We start from the raw sequence: 27227 nt of genomic DNA, 5'->3' as shown, positions 1-27227 counted from the left end.
ATTTAGGTGCTTTACCATGTCAGTTAAGGACTAACCAAGAAATTTTCTATTGTGATAGTCTCTTAAGTGAATGTTCTGTAAAACCCTTACGCTTCACCAGCAGCCTGGTTTTTTTTACTATGTGAACTTTAAAAATATTTCTTTTCTGCCACTATTCTGAAAGCATTTATTTTGATTTTAGCATATGCTAGAGTATTCTGTTAGTCGTAATTCTGCAAGTTTCTTAATTGTTCTTATGTTTTCTGTTGTTCGTTACTATACAGTCCTTGCAATTGTATGCTGATATCTGCAGCTTATAATGCAGGTCTTTCATGAAATAAGGTTGTGTAACACATGATTGTGACCTCAATTTGAAACTACAGTGGATGAAGCAGGGATTATTTCTTGGGTTAAATTCTGTCTGAAGTACAGGTTATGAGAGAACTGAAAATGCTCTGTAGGACTTAAAATTCATGAGAGAATATAGGTATAGCTTTCAAAATACAGCCATTAATAATCAACAGTTTTGACATGCAAAAGAGCAGAAAAAAATTTTTCCTTTTTCACTTATAAGAGCTGCTAAGTGATTTTTATTTTTTATAGTCTGATGTCATCTCTCTGCTTGTCTAAAGTGTAGTATGTCTGCTGTTTTCTAAGTTAACTGTCAGTTTAGTATTTGAATCTGTTGCCATACATTTAAGAAGATAGAAGATAGTGAGGTTCTGCTTTGCCTTGTACTGTTAACAGGTTGCAAAGGAACACAGAACTGAATTTTGGCTTGGCAGTTGAAAAGAATTTCACTTCAGTTTTGATCACATTATTTCCTTCCCTATGTTGGTAGCTTCACAAGATTAGTATGGAGTTACTGTTATAGTTACTCATTCTTATTAGGTACATACTTTTAATTCTGCTTATTATCTTTTCGTGTTTTCAGATGCTTCCCCTTTTAGCTTTCAGGTGCCCAGCATAAGAATAAAGAAATCCAATATAAATCAGCTGATGTGAAAGAAATCCTTTTCTGCAGCCATTTGAATGCACAAGAAGGGATTGTAGTATGAGCTCCATGTTACTAGATGAGTATTGATTTTTCTACTGAAGTAATACGAACTCTTTAATGTCAAGCTAAAAAATATACTGCAGTCCTGCAACTATGGATTTCTATGTTGTATACCTTACAATACCAGTGGCGTTCTCTAACGAAGTTTATAAACCTAAGCTGTTGTAAATTCATAAGAAAAAATATTTCTCTTGATATTTCCAACAAGTAACCATTTTAGATGCAATGGTGGCATTTACTTTGGAGAAATAAACAGTGATAAATGAGAGCAAATTCAGCAAATGAAGCTGCTGTCTTTTTATATAGTTTGATAAAACCAAAACCATATTTGTCCAAATGTTATTAGAGTTGATGCTGATCAAATGTAAACATTCACAACACAGGTTACAGTTCATGAAACTACTGAGGATTTAAGACAGTTGCTAAACTAAACCACAGCCATAAATTTCCTTTTAATTTTGATACCCTTTAAGTTGTCTAAGAAGTGAAGGTATAATTCAGTTCAATAAAAAGGTGACTATCAGAATGAAAATTCTCTCCTCCTTTTAGGACAGAATTTTGAGAAGCATCACCAGGACTGGTCTGAGCTTTGAGTAAGAGCAAGTCAAATATAGCATAGAGTAGGAAAGTTTGTACAATAGGTCAATAGATACGGATGTAATTTTACTTCAGTGTTCTGAGGCTATTCCTTCTCTTCTGAAATACAGAAGTACATTAAGAGTTTGTCCTTTGGCTTTTATAGTTTGTCTTGATTGCAAAAATGTAGTTGAATTTACCTCAAGTTTAGTTTAAATTAGCTTGTCCTGCCTGAACTGAAATCTGACATTTTATCTAGAGCTGATGTAGGCTGACAACCTCTATAAACATATCAATGTACAAATACATGGTTTTTTTTGTAGAAACCTCTGAGCTTTCCTTTATGATATTCTGTGCTGGCTTGCAGGCTGCATCCAGCTGTTAGCCAGCCATGGTGTGTTTAGCCATACAGCACTGAACCTCCAAGTCCCTGCAACTGAGCAGGGTTTTATATGCAAGGCTTGGCCATGAGCTGCTATTTTACAACTGATTCATGGCTGGCACAAGTGTAGTGTGCATAGACAATTGTTTGGCCACAAAAGATTTTGAAAACAATCCATATTGTAGACTGAATTTATGCAAAAATGTTATCCTGTAGCTGAATTTAGAGGAGAAAAGAATAATTTTTACAGTACGAGCTAATGTGTATTATTATCAGTGCCCAAACTACAAGTGGCAATTCACAGCTGACAAAAAGTCCAAAGGAAACAGTCAAGGATCTGAACCCCAGGGGATCTGCTTGGTAATGGTGTACTGATGCTATGAGATTCTCACCATATGAAAAACTTTTAAAATTATGACTTAATCTCAGGGGTTCAGAGTTAGGAATGCTTCTATTAATATTGCCTATGCAAATTGCTTAGTTTCCAGGAAGCTTTTCAGGAATGTTAAGGCACAAAGGCTGGGAAGCAAAACTCTGGGTCAAGCAGTCATCCTTGTTCAGAAATGGTGCAAAAGCATATTCTTGGATGATTTGATTATTCCTACAGAACTTGACCCTGCATTTACATGAGTACAGGAAGTATCAAGGACCATAAGATATACTCTTACATAGCAATTATGCTCTTGGTGGGGGTGGGAAGTAACTCCCGCTCCTCACACCAATCAAACAGATTTTTGCCCTTCAGTTTCTTAAAACACTGCAGTTGAATCATGGTAAATGACAAAGTATCTTCACCTTTGCTTAAAAGTAAGCCTGATTATTTTCTGATTCTAGTAGTCATTACAGGAAAACTGAGCATCCTCTTATATCTACAGTCATAGTTAATATTCAATATACTATTTATTTTAGATTTTAAGTCTTTTTTCTGTTGTTTTGAGTTTAATTATACCCAACTATCTATTGATTATGGATTGGTTACCTGCACAAATATGAGGGCAGATATAAATCTAATTATACTTCAGAGAAAGTGTCTGATTTGCAGACAGGGTCATTTTAACTAAATGCTAATGATACAGCTACAGTTGTGAGGCTGGAAGTTGTAATAGATGATTTTTTTTTAGCTTGTTTAAATGAGACATTAAAGGATGATTAAAAGCTATAAGTCACTTTTCCTTTCCTCTCATTCCCAGTGGCTACACTTCTGATAATACTGGTGTGCAAATATAGGCATGTTAATGTGTGCACAGACCTCAGGCTGAAATAATGATGAAAGTCAGAAAATTTAAGCTTGTGGTTCAGGACTTATAGAAATACCTCTGCTCATGGCCACAACCTGGATACCATTTTTTTCCCTGAAGTTATAATGAAAGTATGCATAAGGAAAAGCAAGATATACTAGTTAATTAATAATTTTCTGCCTAAATCCATATTGTTAATCTTTTTTGAGAGGGAGGAAAAAAGAGTCTATTCCTTATATGTTACAGTTTTATATCAATGTACTCACTTGTAATATATGAATTATTAACAGAAATCCCCAGTCTAATGTGGAAGCTGCCTAGGAAATAATCCCTTGGAATTAATCTTGGGGCAAGCTGCAAAACTAATGTTTCATGCTTTTTATACTGTAAGCAACATACTGTGCTGCAGAGGTAAAAGCAATTGATTTCGAGCTTAGTTGTCCAATTAAAACTTCTGATTCTCATGAGTGGGAACAGGGTAATTGTTTATAGATCAGCAAATTGTATTCCTTCCCAAAGATATTAAGTGATGGACAGGCCATTTTCACAAATGCCCATTACAGTCAAAAGAAATCTAGGAAAGATGACTATACCACAAAAATTTACAATTTCTTGAATGAAGAAGCCATTTGGCTTGGAATATAATGCACATTATTGATATAAAAGCAGTTCCTGTATGTACTGTAGAAGTATGAAAACACTGTCCTAGATCAATAAGAAAAATGTTACAAAATAGCTTGTTTTTGAAAATAGAAGGAATCTTTGCCTAAAAGTATAACCACGAATTCTTGCCCTCTTATTGAAACCACAGAAAGTCCTCTTCTGAAATACACCATTCATGAATGGTATATTTATTTTAAATGAAGAAGACTGTGTTTCACTTTTTTTTGGTGCACCACGCCAAAATTCTAGAACAGGAAAGAGTGGCTTCAGTGTTGCTGATATCCAGACTCAAAGTACACCTAATATCATATTCTTGCATGTTCTCTGCCTTGGCTTGCTTTTGGGAAAGTATCAAAATTTTCAATTTTGATAAGTGGGCATAAAAAATGATGTGACTTTTTCAGCAGGACAGTTTTGAATCTAAATTCTGAAACGCACAAGGGAAAAAAAATTCTAGACAGGGAAAATAACACTGTATTTTAGCCTACAGAAACCTTCTGTTCCTTTTGAATTCACAGATGACCTGCTAGAAGAAGCGTGGGTTCTATAATGTGGAATCAGTGTGCTACGTTAAGGACACGTTGCTCACAATTTATTGTTCTTAATCCCAAAAGGAAATCTTAAGGGACATGTCATGCTTTTTGCAGTTATTTGTGATTAGTAATTAACATCCTCCATCTCTGAAAGTGTCTAGAACTGCCAATGTACTCTATGAATTTACTCTGTTTCTGCAATAATATGCACTCTGGTATGGCCTCTGCAACCCTGTTTGTGTGTGGAATTATCCTACAAATAATCCTAATATTCAGTGTTCATATAGAGCTATGGGACCTATTCTTCATGTAAAGTGACAAGCTGATAAATGCATTGCCCTCAGATAAGCTCCATTGATTGACAACAGCAGTTGATATCAGATAACATCACATAGGTAAATTTGTGACAATAAACTCTAAAACACCATAGCGTTTGGAGAATGGGATTGGCAACCAATGATGTAAAACATTCAAAATATAATTTGACATACTTCTATCTCTCTAACAGGTCACTCACTTTGAGATGTCTGAGTGTCTATGAACTTCTTTATCAAGGCGTCAGTAGTTTGTGTGTAAAGGCTAAGAGCATGCCTCAGGGACTGCAGGTCTGGGCTCTTTTCCAGGAAATTCTTTTTCAGCCCACTTCCTCCAGCATGGAAGTATTGCTAAAATGAAAAACAAATATGGTCATTCAGAGAAGCAAATTATCTGAGAGGTGCCTCAGTTACAGACATACAATTTTAAGTAATATTCTTACACAAACTCTTAAAAATAACACCTGGCATGTGTAGCTAGATTTACAATTATAGTAGTTGAGATAACTGTTGCCATCTCTACTACAGAACTTCTTTCCAAAGGTAAAAATTTAAGCCTTGTGCAAGGGAAAAAATATAAAAAATTTTTATTTTGGTCTTCATGATCTCAAATATTTATATGTCAAAACTGGATATATATACATATTTGTAGCGTTCTTTTAGGTTGTGGAGAGTGGAATCATTTTTAATTCTTTATCTAAAGATAATTTATAAAATTGAGGCACAGTTTACAGCATAAATAAAGAATATATTCGTTTTCTGATGGAAGAAGGAATGGTTTTAAAATTTTTAAAAAAGAGAAGATCCTAGAATGTGAAGCTTTGGATTAGCACTGCATTGTAATTGTGCCTGAAATTATGGTTATGATTTGGGAAATTATTAGAAATTCTGTGGAAGTTTCCATGGTTATTATCTTTTCTGATTCCAATTTTGACCTGTTTTGTTTTGGATATGTAGAAAATGTGTGTCTCGTCCTTGAGTGACCACGTTAGGGTTTCCTGGAGTGTGACAGGAAGAGGATGGAAAAGAAAAGGAGCTCATTGGTTGGTACTGCCCTTGAAGACAGGCGTACATTTCATCCTTCAAAAGAGGATTTCCTTTGGGGCAGAACAGCTGTGCCCACAGTTCTCTTGATGCACTCCTATGAATGATGCAGCAGTAAACCACACCAGTAGTGCTTCCTGCAAACTTAAGAAGGGTGCAAATCTTCACTCTGGAAGCAGTTGCATCAGTGCAGAGATTACTGCCAACTGTTCATCAAGGCCTGCTTATAAGCCAACATCCCTCTTTTTGCTGTCCCACTTACACTGATAATTTGAGTGCTCCCTTCCTTCTTCCATTGAAAAAATAAGCTAAATTAGCACAAATACTTGAAACAAGAGATGACTCCTGACCTCCTGGCACGGCTAGATTTAGAACAAAATACATGTTTACCACTTTGATGCCATGCTGACTACGTAAACTATTGCAATTATTATGATTCTAATCCTAAAGCTGAGTTCCAAAACATTAGGACAGATTCTTCCCTTCTTCCTCCCAAAATGAAGAATTTCCCCTAATGTTTTATACAAGACAGTGGTTGAAGAGCTAATACACTTAAGCTACAAAGAAAAGATACATTGGCTACACAAGTTTAAAAACCAGTTTTGTTCAAACAATTTGCAAAGCATTTTGCAAACTACATTACAGTTCTAGGTCTCAAGATTGATATTAAAGTTCCAATTAATGGATAATTACTAAAAGCAAGCACTGTTTTTCAGGAAAACACTGTGACTACTTGATGACACGCAGTATTGGTCCACTCAATACAGGGAGTGTTGGGAACTTGTAGTAGAATCTATTCTCCCTGTGTTTTTGGAGTGTTGCCAAAGGAATATAGTCAATATTTATATTTCCATTCAAATGCATACATACATACTAAATACTTTAAGCTAAGCATATCTGTGACAGAGTAGGTCTACAGCCCATACATGCCCACTGCATGTTAGTCTACACAGTTCACCTTCTGATTCTCAAGATTTTTGCAGGAGATGAAACATAAATGTACTTTTGGGGAAGAGTGGCTGGAAAGCTGCCCTGTGGAGAAGGACCAGCTCGTTGACAGCCAGCTGAATGTGAGCCAGCAGTGTGCCAAGGTGGCGAACAGCATCCTGGCTTGTATCAGGAATAGTGTGGCCAGCAGGAGCAGGGCAGTGATCGTGTCCCCGTACTGGGCACTGGTTGAGGCCACACCTTGACTACTGTGTTCAGTTTTGGGCCCCTCAGTACAAGGAGGACATTGAGTTGCTGGAGCATGTCCAGAGAAGGGCAACGAAGCTGGTGAAGGGTCTGGAGAGCAGGTCTTAAGACGAGAGGTTGAGGGAACGGGGGTTGTTCAGTCTGGAGAAGAGGAGGCTGAGCGGAGACCATATTGCTCTCTACAACTACTTGAGAGAAGAGTGTAGTGAGGTGGGTGTGTTGGTCTCTTCTCCCAAGTTACTAGAGCTAGAATGAGAGGAAATGTCTTCAAGCTGCATCGGGGGGGGTTTAGATTGGATATTAGGAAAAATTTCTTCACTGAAAGAGTGGTTGGGCATTGGAACAGGCTGCCCAGAGAGGTGGTAGAGTCTCCATCTCTGGAAATATTTAAAAGACACGTAGACATGGCATGTCAGGGCATGGTTTAGGAGACATGGTAGTGTTGGACTGACAGATGGACTTGATGATCCTTGAGGTCTTTTCCAAACTTAATGATTCTATGATTTTTCATAACAGAGCCATTATTTACATTTTTATGTTGACGGCTACTGATTGTTACAGGGAAAAAGATCTGTAGAAGCAAAACAAAGGATTTCATCAGGCCAAAAAGTTTTATACTACTTTAAGCCTATGTGGGCAGTTGGTGTCAATTTAAGAGGTTCTGACTAAATAATCTTTATATCTTCTCATCATTGCATATTTATATGAAATTTGTGTCTTTCCAAGTGAAGTATTTCATACTATATGTTCCAAAGAAAACTCTATTGTCTTAATTGTGTAAAAGTGTATTTATGATTTCACTGAAGACCTTAACCAATTTATAAGCAAGAGAGTGCTAAAATCTGCTAAAATTTCCTGCTGTTGTGACAATTAGCATGATTTCTTTTTTTTAGTTGTGTTGCCCAGTAAAGAAACAGGGACACCTGACCCTAATCTTCTTCAGTTTTTACATCTTTTTGCTTTTATCCATAAATGGTAAGTTTTGCATGCAAACCCACTAATATGAACATATCATTACTGCATGGAATAAAATATAGAAAAATAATGAGTAAACAGAGTTTTGCAAATTCATTTGGCCATCTACTACCCTGTTCTTTAGAGCTGTAAACCTTAAAATAGTTCACCTGCTACTCATGCTCCAGTCTGGAGGGTTTCAAGGTTTATAGGTGACAAATAAGTCTTGAAAAATCATACTGACAAATGAAAGGTGTAGCCACAAGTGCATAATGTCAAGCATCATGAAATTATAGAATGTCCTGAGTTGGAAGGGACCTACAAGGATCATCAAGTCCAACTTCTGTCCCTGCACAGGACAACCCTAAAATTCACACCATATCTCTCAGGGTGTTGTCCAAGTGCTTCCTGAATAGTGCCAGGCTTGGTTCTGTGACTGCCTCCCTGGGGCATCTGTTCCAGTGGTCCACCACCCTCTGGGTAAAGAGTCTTTTCCTAATATCCAACCTAAACCTCCCCTGGCACATATTTCTGCCATTCCCTCGGGTCCTGTCATTGGTTGCCAGAGAGACGAGATCAGTGCCTGCCTCTTTTCTTCCCTTTGTGGGGAAGCTGTAGGATGTGATCAGGTCTCCCCTCAGTCTCCTCTTCTCCAGGCTGAACAAACCAAGTGATTTTAGCCACTCCTCATATGGTTTCTCCTCTAAATTTCATGGCCCTTCACTGGACACTCTCTAGTAGCTTTATATCCTTAATGTACTGTGGTGTCCCAGACTGCACACAGTACTTGAGGTGAGACTGCACCAGCACAGAGCAGAGTGGGACAATCACCCCCCTTGCCTGGCTGTAACGCAGTGCTTGATGCACCCCCAGGACACGGTTGCCCCTTTTTGTTGCCAGGGCACACTGCTAGCTCATGTCCAGCTTGCCATTGACCAGAACCCCCAGTTCCCTCTCTGCAGAGCTGCTCTCCAGCCTCTCAATCCCCAGCCTGTATGCATATCAAGGGTGGTTGTGCCCCAGGTGTAAAATCCAGCACCTGCCCTTGTTAAACTTCATACAGTTGGTGATAGTCCAGATCACTCTGCAGGGCCTCTCTGCCCTCGAGAGTGTCAAAAGTTCCTCCCAGTTTTGTGTCATTGGCAAACTTTTAGTAGTCTTTGAAGTCCTGCATCCAAGTCATTAACAAAGAGATTAAATAGTACTGGCCCCAAGATGGAGCCCTGCGGAACCCCACCAGTGGCTGGCCGCCAGCCCAATGTAACCCCATTTACTATGACCCTTTGAGCCTGACCTATTGGCCAGCTGCTCACCCACTGCATTATGTATTTATTCTGCTGTATGCTGGACATTTTGTCCAGGAGGATACTGTGAGAGACTGTGTTGAAAGCTTTACTGAAAGCCAAAAAGCACATGTTGACTGGCTTTCCTTGGTCAACTGGATGGGTGACCTTCTCATAGAAGGAAATCAAATTTGTTAGGCAGGACTTTCCCCTTGTCAACCAATGCTGGCTGGGACCAGTGACTGCATTGTCTTTCAGGTATTTGTCAATAACTCCCAGAATAATCGTCGCCATAATTTTACCAGGCACAGAAGTGAGACTGCCAAGACTATAGCTACGGGGGTCATCCCTGTTGCCCTTCTTGAAGAGTGGGACAACATTTGCCAGCTTCCAGGTAACTGGGACCTGTCCAGATTCCCAAAAGCATCGAAACATCATTGAGCGAGTTCTTGCTATGACTTCAGCCAGCTCTTAAAGTACCCTTGATGAATCCTGTCAGGGCCCATCAACTTGTAGTGTGCCAGCTGGAGCAGCAAGTCCTGCACAAGTTCAGGGTTTATTAGGCCTTTATCACTTCCACAGTCATGTTGCTCTAGCCCAGGGCTCTGGGCTTCTCTGAGCCCACCATCGGTGTTGAAGACTGAGGCGAAGAAAGTATTAAACATCTCTGCCTTATCTATGTCCCTGCTTGTGAGGTGACCATTCTCATCAAGAAATGGGCCAGTGTTAGTTTTAGCCTGCCTTTTGCCATTAATGTATTTTAAAAAGCCCTTCTTATTGGGCTTCGCAGTACTGGCCAGCTTCAATTCTAATAATTGAGCTTTGGCTGCATGTATTTCCTCCCTAGAGTGGTGAATAGCATCGCTATAGTCCTCCCATGTCACCTGACCTTGCTTCCACTGGCCATATACTTTCTTTTTTCTTATTATTTCAAGAATATCACCCCTGGTCAGCCAAGCTAGCCTTTTGCCTCGCCTGCTTGACTTCCTACACTTTGGGATTGCCTGCTGCTGTGCTTTTAGGAGGTGGTACTTAAAAAGTGATCAGCACTGATGGAACCCAACACCTTCAAAAGCTTTTTCCAACGGGACCTTACTAAGTAGTTCCCTGAGCAACCTGGAATCTGCTGTCCTCATGTCCAGAGCTGAAGTCTTGCTGGCAGCTTTCCTACTGTCACTACAGATTTTAAAGTTGAATGCTTCATGGTCACTGTGGTCAAGGTGGCCCTGATCTCCACTACACCCATGAGGCCCTCTCTTAGTAAGCAGCAAGTCAAGGAAGGCACCTTTCCTGGTCAACTTCCTTAGTACCTGTACAAAGAAGTTGTCAGCCAGATGGTTTAGGAACCTTATGGACCTGTTTGTCACAGCTGTGCAGTATTCCCAGTTGACATCTGGCAAGTTGAAGTCCCCCATAAGAACAAGGGCAGATGACTTAGCGGCATCCCTTAATTCCATAAAGAATAAGTCATTGACGTCATCCTCCAGGCTGGGTGGCCTATAGTAGACTCCCACAACAACATCCGCTTTATTTGTCTGTCCCTTAATCCTTACCCGCAGGCTCGCAACTGTGCCATCACCAACCGCAAGCTCCGTGCATTCCAGCTCCTTTGCTACATAAAAATGCCACCCACCTCCCCCGCTCCACCTCACCCGCCTGGCCTATCTCTCCTAAAGAGGTTGTAACCATCCATCATGGCACACCAGTCACAGGACTCATCCTACCAGGTTTCACTTATGCCAATGATGTCATGTCTCTGGGACTGGGCCAAGGCTTCCAGCTCCTCTTGCTTGTTCCTCATGCTGTGCACATTTGTGTAAAAACACTTCAAGCGTGGCTCCTTGTGCCCATCGCCACGTGTAGCAAGCTGAGGCGTCTCACTAGGAGGTAGCTCCTCCAACTTTGGCACATCTACCCGTTGCTTATTACTGACTAGCTTGGTACTGCCCTCCCTCCCACTGCCAATAAATTGCAAATTAAGCTTTTAAAAAAATTTGCTAAGGTTCTTTTTACAACATACAAAGACTGATGATATGCTGTATATATTTAAGATGAACAATTATTCCTTTATTTTATGCTCTTCAAAGCATTAATAACACCATCATCTATTAAATTATAATTGTAAGTTGATCAGCAAATTAATTTTTGATACTAAAAATCAGACTAATGAAAGGAAAAATAGACTGTAAGCACAGCGATACTCCTCCCCACAAATCCCTTCCTTAAAATAATAAGTTACTTACTTACTTTTTGAAGCCAGTTTTTAACCACTCTTCTATTCTTATTTAGGCAGCCTTTTTTTTGCTTTTAAATAAACCATATTTATTTAGCGTTACTAAAAAATTGTATACTTTGATCATTAAGCTTATGAACTGCATTCTTAAACCGACAAAATAGTCTTTTTTCTTGACTTAACTCACAAGGTTTGCCATTGTTCACTTTCTAATAATGTAAGACCAACTTCTGCAAGATCAAGAGCATTCACTTAGTATTTCAGAAAAAACAGATTTTGCCATTTCATGTGCCAAGTACAGTAAGCAGGTTATAATGCCGTGTCATTGCCTTACAATTTGAAAACAGGTTTTTTGCTCATTTGCTTATTTTGCTCAATTTATGAAGGTAGCACACAGAGATAAGAATACTGAATTAATAGAGGATTTTCCTTATTTCTGTTTCCCTCCAATTCTAGACTTTTGTTTAGTAAAATGATTAATATCTATCGATGACTCTTAAGAGTTTAAGCACCAAAAGTTCAGGCAAGGTTAGAACTTATATTTTTCCCAACTTTTATTTATTTATAACAAATGATTTGAAAGGAAAAGAATTAAATTTACATACTGAACTGAGGACTCCACAGGGCTTAATTTGGGAGTACACAGTACTTTAGCATTTTGTTCAATTTCTGTTTCCACAATATCAGTAATCCCCAAATATTATTTTTAATTCTGAAAGAAATGCCAATTTCACTGCAAATACAAAAGATGACAATTAGGAGTCCTCTCGCATACTTCTTGTTTGTCTTTTGAGACATAATTTTGTAGAGCAAAACTTGATCATGAATGTGTTCTCTTATTTATGTCTTCAACTTTATACCTAAGTAGCTGCCTCCTTACCTTCCTGATGTGCCGTCTATTCAGCAGCAGAAATGAAAATATGCTGTTATTCTATAAATGGATTTCTTTCAAGTTATTTACCCCCAAATGAAGATCCAGGCCAATGTGAAAAAGACTAATAAGTACATTAAATAATATTCCTTGATGGTTTCTTTTGACTTCAAAAACCTGATCTGTGAAGACTGTATAACAATCTCCTGTTTTTTATTAAAAAAGAACAAAAACGACTTCTGTTAATCTCTTTACTTTGACATTTAGGCGCATAATGTAATAACCATAAAATGCGTGAAAGTGAAAACATCCTTTCATCCTTCCAGAGAGGTCAAATCCTAGCGTTACTTTATCAGTTGTCAATAAATTAATGTGTATTCCTAGTAATAAAATTAGCACCAGGTAAGGTTGGATGGATTGTCTGTAATATGGGCCCTTAAAAAATCTAACATAAAACATTTACTGCAATGCTAAGATTTTTCTAAAGTCGTTTTATGCATTACCAACACCTGCATCAACAAGATGTTGGTAATGCATGAAAATTAATTTATTCAGAAGTGTTTTTTAACAGGAGTGTGATGAATATGTGGGGTTTTTTTTCACTGAAAAGGTACCAACATGGAGAATAATTAAATAGCATCTTTAAATTTAAATAAAATTTAGGAGTGACAGTAAATTAGGTGGTGAATGCCAGGCTGCACAAAGTTGATAAATTCAGCTGGACATTGAATTTAAAATAATGCACAGAAATGCATGGTATTAAGAGCTTTGTTTTCTGGTGTGCTATAAAAAACATGTGCCATACATGTTTGCAGGAGAGTGCAGCTAGGAAGAACCTCACTTTTCAGGCTCAGTGTCTCCTTTGTGGGAGAAAAAGATGCAACATAATTAAAATTTAGCCCAGCTTCTTCAGCTGCACTAACTCTAAACTGGAAAGGAACAGAAGAATTAGATAAGCTTTGGCCACCATTTCTTTTAACAGAACATGTTCTGTCTGCAACTGGTAGAATAATTTTTCTAACTTTTCTGCAAGCAGATTATTAGACGTTTGCTTTCAAGTCAATATAAGGAGCTTAGGACCAAATTGTTCTTGACGTATTAAAGGGATCTTTATGATTCTAAGGGACCATTCTATATTAGAATCTGTTGTATATGTCAATCATGTTCTTGGTCATTCCAGCACAGAACAGAAAAACACAAAGTTGTACCTTTATAGTAGCTAGTGCTACTTCCATTATTGCACACTGCCTCAGGTTCAGGCTTCTGGCTTCCTCTCGAATCACATGGTCCTGCAAAGCAAGTTAAGACTGCAGTTGACTTTGAAAGAGAACCACTATTGTGGCCTGTCTATTCCTGGAAAAACAAGCAAACAAAGCCACCAAATGTGCCCCAAACAGCTGTGATTGAGGGATTAATTCAACTTCAGACTTTTATAACAAATTATAACCTAAAGCAATCACGTTGTTTCTTGAAAACATAGGATTGTAGGGAAAAAGAATAAATGTTTAATACTGAACATCTTTGTAGCTATATTTCTTTTCCTAGAATGTATTATTTCTCTGTTCTGGGAGGTGGGAAAAAAGTTAAATTTGAACTTTAAATAATTGTATTGGATGATACTGAAAGAATGAATTTTACTACAGAATCTGACAGTTTAACTAGTGTTTGTTAATGCCCCTTGTAGAAAAAAAGAAAAAAAAAGGAGTTTCATATAACAACATAAGTTAGAGTCAGAAAGCGGCTATATTCCTGTGAAATCTTTGTCTAAAATAAGCACCCTGTGATTTACTTAGGCAACATTTTAACTCCTCTAGCAAACTGAGCAAGTATTCACAGAAGCACTATCACACTTCTGCCCAAATCTCAAATCCTAATGGCAAACAACTGATATCAGTAGCAAACGTCTAAGCTCTTCAGCAGGTGTATTACAGACCTCAATAATGTAGTGCTGATGAGTTTATTGTCAAGGTATGTGTTATGTTTCAATACATACCATAAATAATAGGCAGAAAAAAATTACTAGTATTCCCACCTTAGAGGTTTTTCAGAACTGGTTCCAGAAGGGAACACAAAGAACTAATTTTTTGGTGTTGGGTTTTTTAATTTTTATTTTTTTATTTTTAATGCTTATAAGGCCTAGTTATGCAATATGGGAATGACATCTTCTTGACCCATCTAGTGATCACTTTACCATATAAGCATAGTCTTTTATTCTTAATTTGGTTTTGATGAGATACTGAAATCATTACTCACCTATGAACAGTTACTGCCATATTAAATCTTATTACAGTAAATAAGCACAAGAATGAGTCATGGGGCTTGACCTCACAGTGACTAATATTTCATCTATTTCTTTCATTAAAGCAAGCCATTCACTGCTTCATTTGGCTCCATTACCTTGAGTTTTGACAGTTGTCCAAGATCTTTGGCTGCACTGAATATCATCTGGGGCCCCTGTAATCACATTGAAAATTCAGGAAACAGACTCACTACAGTGTGTTTGCTTTTTATGTCAACATGATCTTGTCTTCTGCTAGAACATTTGCCAAATTCACTGTTTTGCAAAACTAAATGAAAATTTAAATTACACATGAGACATATTTTCATTCAGTTGATACAGCCAAGTAGTTGAATGCCTGCAGCATGATGCCTTCGGGTATCCTATGCTTGATACAAATACTGGGTATTCTGTTGATAGGGGTTTTGTGTGCTCCTGTCTGCTACCTCATTTTATATTTAATATTTTTAAGCTAAGGCTGGGATTGTTCTTATACAGTGTATCAATGAGATATTTGTCCATAATCCTAGCTCTCAGGAGCTGTGCTAATATAAAGAAAGAATCACAATGTTCCCAACTATCTACAGTGAAATCCTCAGCTGAGTAACACAAAGCATAATGTTATAGTGTTAAGGCAAAGCCTTTTTTTTTTTTTTTTAAGAAAAGATACCAAAGAGTTATGAAGTTAAACCAATATTTTACAATAGCCAAACCCTGGCATGGTACCAAAGGCTAATGCCCACATGTTTGTCTTAAACAAATAGAATCTTACTATAATTCCATGCTCACCTTTTTAATCACAATTACTCCAAGAAATAGAATTGCTAGTGTAGTTACTTGGCAGTTCAGCAAAACATAGTTCCAAATGCCTGTTTTTCAAGGTGGGGCAAAAAAAGTCAGTCCAACTTACACAGCACAATACAGAAAAATTTTTCAGTAGTCTTTTTGTTCCAAAAGGTTTCAGTTTCCAGGAATAACTTTGCTTCTGTATGGTTCAATTGCAAAAGAGGTAATACAGAACCACCATTTAGAGTTTCATTATTTATTAGCAGTGAGAATGGTAAGATAAATATGAAAATTAAAAAATAAACCCTGCTTCTAAATGTCTGTGCCTCTCACCCTTCGAGAGAAAGTAATCAAGGCTGCAAAAGGGAAACATCTCTCTTACAGTATCCTACTTTTCATTTATTTTGTTTAATTAGGTGTTCAAAAGTAAACAGAAGTAGCAAAATAAATGCAACTAGCTATACACCTTTCACCATACCTGCCAACTGTGACACTTTATAGAGGCTACCACTACTAAAACCCAACAACTGATGAAGTGTAGCATACATGTGTGATACTGCAAGCAGTCTGAAACCTGATCCAGTAATCTTTGTACCTATTTTTTCACATTCCTTCATCATTACAGACTATATATTTAAGGTATTGTATCTTCTACTAAAAAAATGCTGAGCAAAATTTGGAAAAAAATATGCTGCAGGCAAGTTCTAGTCAGAGGTTCATGGTTAAGTGTGTGTACAGAAGCAAGGGTTGTTTCAGTTTTATGAAGAATGGAGGCAAAGCACTTGTGGAACTCCCAGCTTCCACCATTTAAAATTATCTTAAATAGTCTTGAATGATAGGTGCAGTCTCTGCCTTTAATCAGTAACTGGCTGATAAACTGAAGTTTTCTTACCTTTGGCCACTAACTAATCTAAAGTCCATCCAGAAGACACTTCATTCTGGGGGAGGAGGGCTCCTTGTCTCTGCTTCTTCACCACCCTTTCTGTGTTCTGCCTGAAATGTGCAAGTTCTGCACTCCAGATGTACCCCCATAGCTTAATGAAGTATCAGCTTGCTAAACTAATGATCAGAACAAGCTTTTTTGAAATGGACTATAACATCAGTGTCACAGCTTATTGCTTGGTGTGATTTCTGAGCATCAGTAAGGACAAAAGAGATGTTTGCAGATTCAGGCAGATGAACTGAAATCTGTGTTCAGTTGACAGTGAAAGGTTATTTTCACTATGGTTGAAAGACTAAAAGATTTTTATTATTTTTTAAATAAAGGGCTACATTCAAACTCTTGGGGGAAAATATTTCAACAAATATTTTACTATCATAACTTACTGAAACATATTGTGCTATTGTCCAAGTGGGCTTTCTGAGTCTTTTGATAAGTAATTCTGTATTCCTGGCAACCAATCAAAAAAACCAACAGAATAACCCTGTAACTCTGAACTGTGCTGGTCTATGATTCAGAGTGTAACAACTGAGCCTGCATAAAGCTAATAAATGCTGCTAACGCCTGATGGGAAATGCAGTTACCCAATTTAAATGCTACTTATGTATTTGCAGATAAAATTTGCACCAAAAGGTTTGAAAAGCAAATTGAAAATTTGAGAAATATAAATTTGACAGAGTCACTCAATGAAAGAGAGGTTGTTTCTAATTATGCATAGTAAACAAGAGCATTGTAGTAAGTATGAACAAATTCAGTGAATGGAGTCCTGGCTACCATCTTGTGATTAGCTCTAGTCTAGAATTTTTAATAGCTCATCTTATTTCATTATACCTTAATACTATTTATGCATGTTCTATTAGATTTCCTTTTGCCCCTCCAGCAATATTCTTCCACGCATCTTTAATATATTATAATAAGGTTTAATGATTTGTCTTTAGCATATGGATGCTGACCAACAGATTTTTAGCAGCTTAACTGATATCATAGGATGTATACAGTAAAATTGCCCAAAGGCACAATAGGGCAATGTCATGATTAGCTTGTCATAAAGATAGTGAATTTATTCTAGACAAGATTGAAAATTAGAAGAATTAACTGTTGTGTTATCCTAGTCCCTCAAAAAAGCAAAAAGCAATTTTAAAAAGGCACTCCAAGCCAGGCTCTTTTTCTTTCATCCTTAAACAGAATAAAATTTTTACCAGTGCCCTCAGCTCTGGCACCATTTAGGGTTCATGTCAGCCCATCACCCACACTAGTCTGTGTGTAGCAGCACTACTTTCCATATTAACTTAGAGTTTCTTTCTCTCTGCTTGTCAGGCTGTAAAGCAGTCCTTTTTAAAAGAGACCTCCTATCACATCTGCTCTTAAAATAACATCAGGAAGCTTAAGCCAATTTTAGGGTAAGTGTTGCCTCAAGTGAGGAATGGCACAGCAGGCAGGACTGCAGAATGGGCTGGAGCAATTCCTGCCTTTCTGGCAGCTGCAAAAATGGAAGTGATCGAATTCCTGGTGCAACTGGGAAGGGGAACGAACGCTCATGGTGTTACTGTGCATTATGAAGTCAAGAGAAATTAAACTTTAAAGCCCTTATATGAAAGCACACTACAAAGTCAGTGATTTGCCTTCTTTTGTACTACCTTCATAAAAACTACTCTGAGTTGAGGCAGGCTGTATATTCCTCACTGGCTACAGGGGAGAAATCTAGCTACACTACTTTGAAATGCTAGAGAGCAACACACTGCATATAGTCAATATATTATTCCTTCTGGTCAAGGTACAGAAAAAGGTAGTATCAGACTCCTTGGCAAACACCTGGTTAAGCACATTATTACAATCCTTTATGTGTGTGAACTACTGCTGGGACACTTACTGTTTGGTCCGTCAGTGGTGGGAGCACAATTTGTTTTTCTATTTTGTTCAAGACTAACTTCCATAGCTCTTTTAAAACCCGTTTCAGAACTGTCTTCTCACAGATTTTCGCAGAGACACTTAAACTGCAATAAAACAAAACACAAACCGGTCTCCAAAACTAGCATTAAGACTTCAGAGGTGCTGTATCACTGTATGCTCAGATTAGTGGCCATTATGGCTTAGATTTCTCTACCAATAAGGATTTCTCAATGGCTTAGTTATTTTGCAATATTATCAGTAAAGATTTTTGGTTAAAAAAAAAAAAGACTTGCAGATTACAAAATCATGAAATCGCTACCCAATTTATTGGTTGATATACTACTGATACATATTTGTCAAAAATGCAAAATGATGATGAGTTATAAAGTTTTATGTATGATACAATTTAGCACTCTCAAGCTCCTAAATTGAAGCTTTGGTATTTGATTTGTTTATGTCAAAAATATAAAACAAATATCTTCCTTACTGTCTTATATTTCTACTGTGATGCAGACGTAGGTGTTGGCAACGCATGCAAATTCAGGGCTACCACTTGAAAGCATTTATTTGTATATACTGGCATATATGTGAAATCATACTATCTATTACTGACAGTAAAATTAAATTTTTGGAGGCTCTATATACTTAGATTTTTTTTCTTAAGAGTATATTCATAAACCATCTTGTGTGTATTGTCAGGAATAAGTAGCATCAGGAATAAAGTGCTGCATTTTTCAGGCACAGGAAAAAAATATTTCAAAATAATATCACACAAATGCACATGTGGGGAATTTTACAGAATTATGTAAAATCTATTAACATAAAACAACATTAGTGTAAAGACGTTATACAGATCACATCATAAATATGGCAATTCAAATTTCTAGCATCTCTTACTACTCTTAGTAAGCATATAAATAAAAGCATAATTAAGAAATAACTAAAACCCAAACCATATTAATATGACCCGTTTATAATCCTATTATAAATATATATTTGCAAGAAAGGTGACATTTTCTAGCAGTGCGTTTTGGATTTTTTTTTTTTTTTAATTTCACATCTTTATTCTCTGTGCATGGGTTTAGCATTTGCTAAAATTCCATTTAACACTTCTGTGGTGAGGAATATTTTCTATTCAGACAGAAATTTAAAATCCATTTTTGTTTCCATGATGTCATTATTCAATTAAATCTCAAAGAAGCTATGAAGACAGTTTTGAGAAATGGCAATTTCTGATTGAACCTGACAGACAAAAGTCAGCTTACGCAGTTTTTTAAATGACGAGCTTAGGACAGCATTTGTAAGTGTATAAAAACTTTTGTCTTTTCTTCAAGACTTGTGCTAGGAGTAAGGGTCTTGACCCAAATATAATTAAAATTTAAAAGCATACCACTTGAAAGCAACACATAGCATTTTGCAACTTAACACATAGGACTAGGTAGGTTGCTAAAAACAAAAGGCTGGCACATAGATAAAGCACTTAAATTTTTTTCCAGGCTAGGATTCCAGGAACTGCACTTGATAGTTCTGCAAAAATGGCCAAATCATAGAATCATAGAATCATTAAGTTTGGAAAAGACCTCGAGGATCATCAAGTCCATCTGTCAGTCCAACACTACCATGTCTCCTAAACCATGCCCTGACGTGCCAAGTCTACGTGTCTTTTAATATTTCCAGAGATGGAGACTCTACCACCTCTCTGGGCAGCCTGTTCCAATGCCCAACCACTCTTTCAGTGAAGAAATTTTTCCTAATATCCAATCTAAACCCCCCCGATGCAGCTTGAAGACATTTCCTCTCATTCTAGCTCTAGTAACTTGGGAGAAGAGACCAACACACCCACCTCACTACACTCTTCTCTCAAGTAGTTGTAGAGAGCAATATGGTCTCCGCTCAGCCTCCTCTTCTCCAGACTGAACAACCCCGGTTCCCTCAACCTCTTGTCTTAAGACCTGCTCTCCAGACCCTTCACCATCTTCGTTGCCCTTCTCTGGACATGCTCCAGCAACTCAATGTCCTCCTTGTACTGAGGGGCCCAAAACTGAACACAGTAGTCAAGGTGTGGCCTCAATCAGTGCCCAGTACGGGGACACGATCACTGCCCTGCTCCTGCTGGCCACAATATTCCTGATACAAGCCAGGATGCTGTTCACCACCTTGGCCACCTGGGCACGCTGCTGGCTCATATTCAGCTGGCTGTCAAACAGCACCTCCAGGTCCTTCTCCACCAGGCAGGTTTCCAGCCAGTCTTCCCCAAGCCTGTAGCATTGGGTGGGGTTGTTGTGATCAAAGTGCAGGACCTGGCACTTTGCCTTGTTAAACCTCATAAAATTGACCTCAGCCCATCAATCCAGTCTGTCCAGGTCCCTCTGTAGAGTCTTCCTACCCTCGAGCAGATCAACTCTCCCACTCAACTTGGTGTCACCTGCAAACTTGCTGAGGGTGTGCTTGAACCCCTCATCCAGCTCATTGATAAAGATATTAAACAAGACTGGCCTCAAAACTGAGCCCTGGGGAACAACACTCGTGACTGGCCGCCAGATGGATTTAGCTCCATCCACCACACCTCTCTGGGCTCGGCCATCCATCCAGTTTTTTACCCAGCAAAGAGTACACCTGTCCAAGCCATGAGCTGCCAGCTTCTCTAGGAGGATGCTGTGGGAGACAGTGTCAAAGGCTTTGCTAAAGTCCAGGTAGACAACAACCACAGCCTTTCCCTCATCCACTGGGTGCGTCACCTGGTCATAGAAGTAGATCCAGTTGGTCAGGCAGGACCTGCCTTTCATGAAACCCTTGTTGACTGGGCTTGATCCCCTGGTTGTCCTGCATTTGTCTGTTGAGCTCACTCAAGATGTACCGCTCCATAACCTTCCCCGGTACCGAGGTCAAGCTAAGCCCCGTAGTTGCTGGGTCCTCCTTCTTGTAGATGGGTGTCACATCGGCAAGCCTCCATTGTCTGGGACCTCCCCTGTTAACCACAACTGCCAATAAATAACGGAGAGTGGTTTAGCAAGCTCTTCCACCAGCTCCCTCAGTACTCACAGGTGGATACATTCCAGACCCACAGGCTTTTGAGTGTCCAGGTGGAGCAGCAGATCATAAACTGCTTCCTCCTGCATTATGCAGGGTTTATTCCACTCCTCATCCCTGCCTTCCAGCTCAGAAGGCTGAATACCCTGGCGATAACTGAGCTGAGTGTTAAAGATGGAGGCAAAGAAGGCACTTAGTACCTCAGCTTTTTTCTCTTCCTCAGTGACAATGTTGCCCTCCACATCCAATAAATAATGGAGATTCTTTTTGGTTCTCTTTTTGTAAAAACATTTTTTGTTATCCCTCACAGCAGTGGCCAGGTTGAGTTCTAGCTGGGCTTATGCTTGCCTAATTGTCTCTCTGCAAAACCTAAGGAGGTCCCTGCACTCTTCTTGAGTTGCCTGCCCATTTTTCCAGAAGCGGTAGACTCTCTTTTTTTTCCTGAGTGTCAGCAGAAGTTCCCTGTTCAGCTAGGCCAGTCATCTTCCCTGCTGGTTCATTTTGCGGCACTTGGGGACAGTCTGCTCCTGCACCTGCAAGACTTCCTTCTTGAAGAAAGCCCAGCCTTCCTGGGACTCCTTTGCCCTTCAGGACTGCCTTTCAAGGGACTCTCCCAACCAGTGCCTTGAACAGGCCAAAGTCTGCCCTCTGGAAGTCCATGGTAGTGGTTCTGCTGATCCACCTTCTTACTTTACCAAGAATTGAGAACTCAATCATATCATGGTTGCCAAGCCCAAGACGGCCTCCGACCACCACACCTCTCACCAGTCCTTCTGTTTGTGAACAGCAGGTCAAGCGAGGCACCTCCCCTGGTAGGCTCACTTACCAGCTGCGTGAGGAAGTTATCATCTTCCACACACCACAGGAACCTCCTAGACTGTTTCTTCTCTGCTGTGTTGTATTTCCAGCAGACATCTGGTAAATTGGAGTCCCCCACTAGAACAAGGGCAACTGATTGTGATACTTCCTCCAGCTGCCTGTAGAACACTTCATCTACCTCTTCATCCTGGCTGGGTGGTCTTTAACAGACTCCCAGCAGGATATCTGCCTTGTTGTCCTTCCCCCTCATCCTTACCCATAAGCATGCAACCTTATCATCAAAATCGCTAAGCTCTATGCAATCAAAGCCCTCCCTAACATTTAGAGCTACTGCACCACCTCTCCTTCCTTGCCTATCCCTTCTGAAGAGCTTATAGCCATCCATTGCAGCACTTCAGTCATAAGAGTCATCCCACCATGTCCCTGTGATGGCAACTAAGTCATAGCTATCCCACTGCACAATGGCTTCCAGCTCCTCCTGTTTGTTGTCCATGCTGCGTGCATTGGTGTAGATGCACCTGAGCTGGGCTATAGGTTTCACTCACAACCCTGGCACGCCACCCCTAGGCTCCTCTCTATTGGGCCTGGCTATACCCCCTTCCCCTTTCGAAGCTAGTTTAAAGCCCTCTCGATGAGTCCTGCCAACTCATGTGCAAGAATCCTTTTCCGCCTTTGTGATAGGTGAACTCCATCTGCCGCCAGCAGGCCTTGTGCCGTGTAAACCTCCCCATGATCAAAAAACCCCAAATTCCCCGATGGCACTAGCCTCTGAGCCACATGTTAATCAGATGAGTTTTCCTTTTCCTTTCAGTATTATTCTTCTCTGCCACTGATGGAATTGAGGAAAACACTACCCGTGCTCCTGATCCTCTGACCAGTCAAAGGATCTTATCAAGTACATTAAATAAGCATTTGCCCATTGCAAGCTGTCATTGAAATTCATGTAACTGCTAAAGCCCTCAAAAAATGAAGCCTAGAAAAATTAAACCCTCAAAGAAAAAATAAAATCTCCTTCAATTCCCTCCCCCGCCCTTATGCCAATGACTTTTAGACTTTGGTTATGCATATGTAACAGTTGGGAGCTGCGATCCTAGTCGTGTTTCTAAGATAGCAAGCCCATCAGTCCCATTTTTAGAAACAATAAGAATGTGAAGTAATGCCCTGCAGAAAGATAAGGCAGTAATAAATAAATTCTTTAAATCAGCCTTTGACTTGGTCTTCCTAGTCCCAACATCAGAAGCCCGGAGAAGTGTTCTGCACCTCCAGTCACTAACTTCAAAATAGAGTCTTACTGATCATAGATGCACAGCATAAAACCAAACCTTCACGGGGATCCATGACTCTGAAGAAGTTTCAGTTGGGACTGCAGGCCACCACCAGTAACACCAGATAATCTTACAGTGCAGTGTGGAGTAACATGATTTGTACAACTTTGCAATGCAAAAGACGAAGAAAGGCTCCTCATCTCACCCTCCCCCTTGAGTATGTTCTGTTTAATGGGGGCAGAACCTGTGGGGGTTTGTCAGGGCTAGAAATTTTTGTCCAGAGATGAGTAAAAGGCCAGAGCTGGGAGGAAACAGATCCCAGAGGATGCCAGGAAAACTGACCCTATTCTACTACCTCTTAAACACTCCAGACAGGCATCTTGCAAGACAGGCATCCTTGCAAACATGGGCTCTGCATTGACATAATGGCTTCTGGAAGCCTGTGTCTTCCCTGAGCCTGCTTTCTGCCTGGCTCAGTCCCTTCCTCATATCTTCTCAGCACAACCACAGCCTTAAACCCAGTCCTGCCCAGCCACTTCCTCCTGGCTATGCTTTTTGTTCTGCTTCAAGCAAGATTCTCCCTCAGCATATCTTTTCCACCTTTGCTTTGAAAATATCTGGCTAGGATAAATATGCATAGGTACCAAAAGGTTAAAGGTTATGTAACTCATGCATGTATGACCGGAGACCTGAGCTGTGGGATCAGTGTCATGCTGTTTGTTTTCACAGTCACTTTCAGTAAAAGGCTCCTGCTGTTTCACAAGTACCAGTAATGACAGGACCAAGGACAGTGAGGTGCTTATAGACATGCCTGTGCTGCACATGGGCTTTCAGAACAGCTGAACCTGCCACTGCTGGATGATGAGAAGACAAGATACCCTTACTTTCAGGGCCCAGAGTGAGTTTGAAGGACTATTTAAAAATTTAGCTTTTTACTGACTGAAAAAAATCAAGCTACTCTGTAAATCTTCAAATGGTGACCAGGTTTTTTGTGACAGAAGTGCATATTTATAAGTAGAGGGCACTGGGGGCCAGCCTAGAACAAGTGCCAGACAATTTCAGTATAGGGAACTGACTTTTGTTCTTTTGTTCAGTGCAATCTTCTTTACACCACAGCTTGTGGAGGACAGACTGTACACTAGCTCCTTTGTAATGACTCAAAACATGCCAAGAAGTAGCAAGGCAAATATGTAGCTTATGTAGAAATTGCTTAGTAATTAAGTAGTGTAAACAGGTTAAGCATAGTATTCGGCACACATGAGAATACTACAAATATTAAAAATACTACGGAGTGTTTCTAGGTACTAATGATGCTTCAGGGTAAAATTAAGTCTGCTTGACTGTAGCATCCAGTTCCTAATCTGCCACACAAACCAGTCTGCCACACTTACGTTTTGTCCAGGAGATCCATGAGAGGCCGAAGCGCAATCTCAGCATCAACAGCTGCACTGTTCTTATTGGCTGCTGCACTCCCATTTCCTCTCATTTGATTCAGTTCATTGCTCATTTGTCTTACACAGTCTTCAATAACAAATTGGAAACTACAGGATAGGGAAAAAAAAAAAAGAGAATGAAAGAATTCTGAGATAGAAAACACCATTTATCATTCTACATCAGGGTTTTCATAAAGATTTAAACCTATTCTTCAATGAATAGTTTACAAACAAAAGATACTGCAGGTGTTACAGACTGAAAATAACTCTTCCTAAGGATTATTGCTCATATATCTAATTAATGGACTGTTTTTATTATTTTCCCCTTGTTTCCGTTCTGTCATTATGCTTCTCATGCCCTTGTAGTGGTGTTAACTAATTATTTTCTGAAAGCAATACATGTACCAGAATCTGTAGTTAGGGTATGATTGACTATCAGCTAACAGCAGCTTCTCAAGATTTTGTTTTTGGTGTGAAAGGACAATAGGAACAGGTGACTATAAATTATTTTTCTCCTGATGGTTAATATGAACCAAGCTTTCTTTGATATTCTTATTCAGGACAAATAGAAAACTCTACTGTTTTTGCCCTGCTTGGCTCAATTTTACTTTTTCCCAGGTTTCACACAGAGCCAGTGCCATCAGAAGCTTTGCTTAGTTCTTTGCAACTAGACCGAGCTGAAACATTTGGACTCTCTAAAATATTCTTTTGCAAAAAAAACCCCACTAAGAAATAGACTTTTCCTCCTGGAAGGAATCTTTTCCACTTCAAGGTGAGTGTAAATAAAGTCTTGCTCCTCAAGTTGTATCTGTTCAGCTTTTCTGAAAACTGCTCTTTCCTAACTGATTTGGTTGAGCAACCTCTCTGAGAGTCCTGTAGTGTCATTGATATGATACAGCCTTCAGTCAATATATTTAAACAATGCAGAACAGCAATTAAATCAGAGTCATCAGTTCAGAGGCAGAATAAGGCTCTGCACACATGGTAATTTGGTTTATGAATTGATTTATGATTAATTGAATTGGTTTAGAATCAGTTTATGAATAGAAATGCAAAACAGAAGCCATAAATATACCAAGGCCTATTAATGTGAAAAGATAAATGGCAAAAATAAACTCAGGAAAGTGAAAGAGAATTTACTATGAGAGAGAAGGAACATTATAATTAGGCAGTAAGCTTGTCCAGCTACATGGCTAATCATAAAAAGAGAATGCAAACCTCCATGTAAAAACACTGGAAAAATTAGGAACTTTTCCCAGTACACATACCTACACGCTTCAAAGCCCTAGAAAAAATCTACATGAAGCTGCTATTGAACCTGCTCATGTAAATCCTCTAGACCTGTCCCTCCAATAAAAGCCAAAACAATGTGTTGGCTTTTCTTGACATTAGGCATCTTGCTAACATTGTTAACTTAACAAACCCCAGCAATGAACTGACCCATGAGAAATGTTCTATCTATCTGGAGCATACTCTAGACTGAGCTATTCCTGGGTTTTCTTTTGCAGAAACCTAGTTGGCTCATTCAGAGAGAAGCCCTGGAAAGAAATAATACACAGGTACTGTCAATGATCAGAGAACCAGGGCCTGGGAGCAAAAATAAAACAAGACAGTATGACAAACTAAGCACACTGAAAAGTGAACACTGTTCACCCAGACAGTTCATTGATGGATTAAATAAGCAACTACAGACTTTGCTTAATGAATACCACTACAGCACTAATCCCTCTTTCTTAGAATCTAGTCTAATTTGAAGCAAAAATAAGTTGCAGCTTCTCATAGCACAGGCACTGCTGGCACAGCATCATACTGATTCAAGACTGCAGTGTGCACTCTGATTAATTAAAGATTTTGAGAGTAAGGCTCAGTAGGCAATTTTTGCAGAGCCACAGGCAAGCAAATGACCCATGAAGGCCGTTCACAGTGACCATCTCAAGCAGGATAAATATAGGCAGACATTCCTGGTTGGAGCAGACCACTTGGAAAAAGCTGTCAGTCTCAGGAAGTAACATAAACATGGTCAGAGAGAAAAGTTTAACACAGCATCAGGCAAGAACAAATCAGCAATTTTTGCTTTCCAAAAAGCAGAACAAAAGTCACCAGCCTCACCTCTGCAACTTTCATGCCCACACCATTTTCAGTTTTCTTCACAGTGAGGTTATTGCTACATATTTCAGAGCCTAAACACATACATACACACACACAAATGCACACCACTTCATCAGGGCAGAAGCCAGCTGTGCCTCAGGACATGCAAGCAACTGCCCAGACTTAATCAACCAGATAGATTTTTGAACAGGAATATTTTTCTAAGGTTTGCATTTAAATAGCTTTGTTACCTTGTAACGTATGTTGCACTGAGTTCATCCAATACATCGCTAAGTTTCACCTGAAGTTCTTTTAGAACAACGCTCGCTTCAGGATCCAACTGCAAAGAGATAAACAATGTTATATTTTACTTATAC

At 39.2% G+C, this 27227-nt stretch overlaps 1 protein-coding gene across 3 annotated transcripts in view; it reads right to left on the bottom strand.

Moving 5' to 3' along the window:
- Positions 1-27227, bottom strand: part of UNC13C (unc-13 homolog C) — a 238485-nt gene that overhangs the window by 10892 nt on the left and 200366 nt on the right. For all 3 annotated transcript variants that reach the window (XM_064456441.1, XM_064456442.1, XM_064456443.1), the window contains 6 exons: positions 27102-27190; positions 24721-24870; positions 18196-18319; positions 14719-14775; positions 13530-13610; positions 4946-5093 (listed from right to left, as the gene is read on the bottom strand). In XM_064456441.1, the coding sequence (XP_064312511.1) occupies positions 4946-5093; positions 13530-13610; positions 14719-14775; positions 18196-18319; positions 24721-24870; positions 27102-27190 (649 nt within the window). The remainder of the gene's footprint in view (positions 1-4945; positions 5094-13529; positions 13611-14718; positions 14776-18195; positions 18320-24720; positions 24871-27101; positions 27191-27227) is intronic.

The sequence above is a fragment of the Phalacrocorax carbo genome, chromosome 7 (genome assembly GCF_963921805.1).
Source record: "Phalacrocorax carbo chromosome 7, bPhaCar2.1, whole genome shotgun sequence".
Lineage (NCBI taxonomy): Eukaryota > Metazoa > Chordata > Aves > Suliformes > Phalacrocoracidae > Phalacrocorax > Phalacrocorax carbo.
This window is presented reverse-complemented; position numbering and strand designations above follow the sequence as displayed.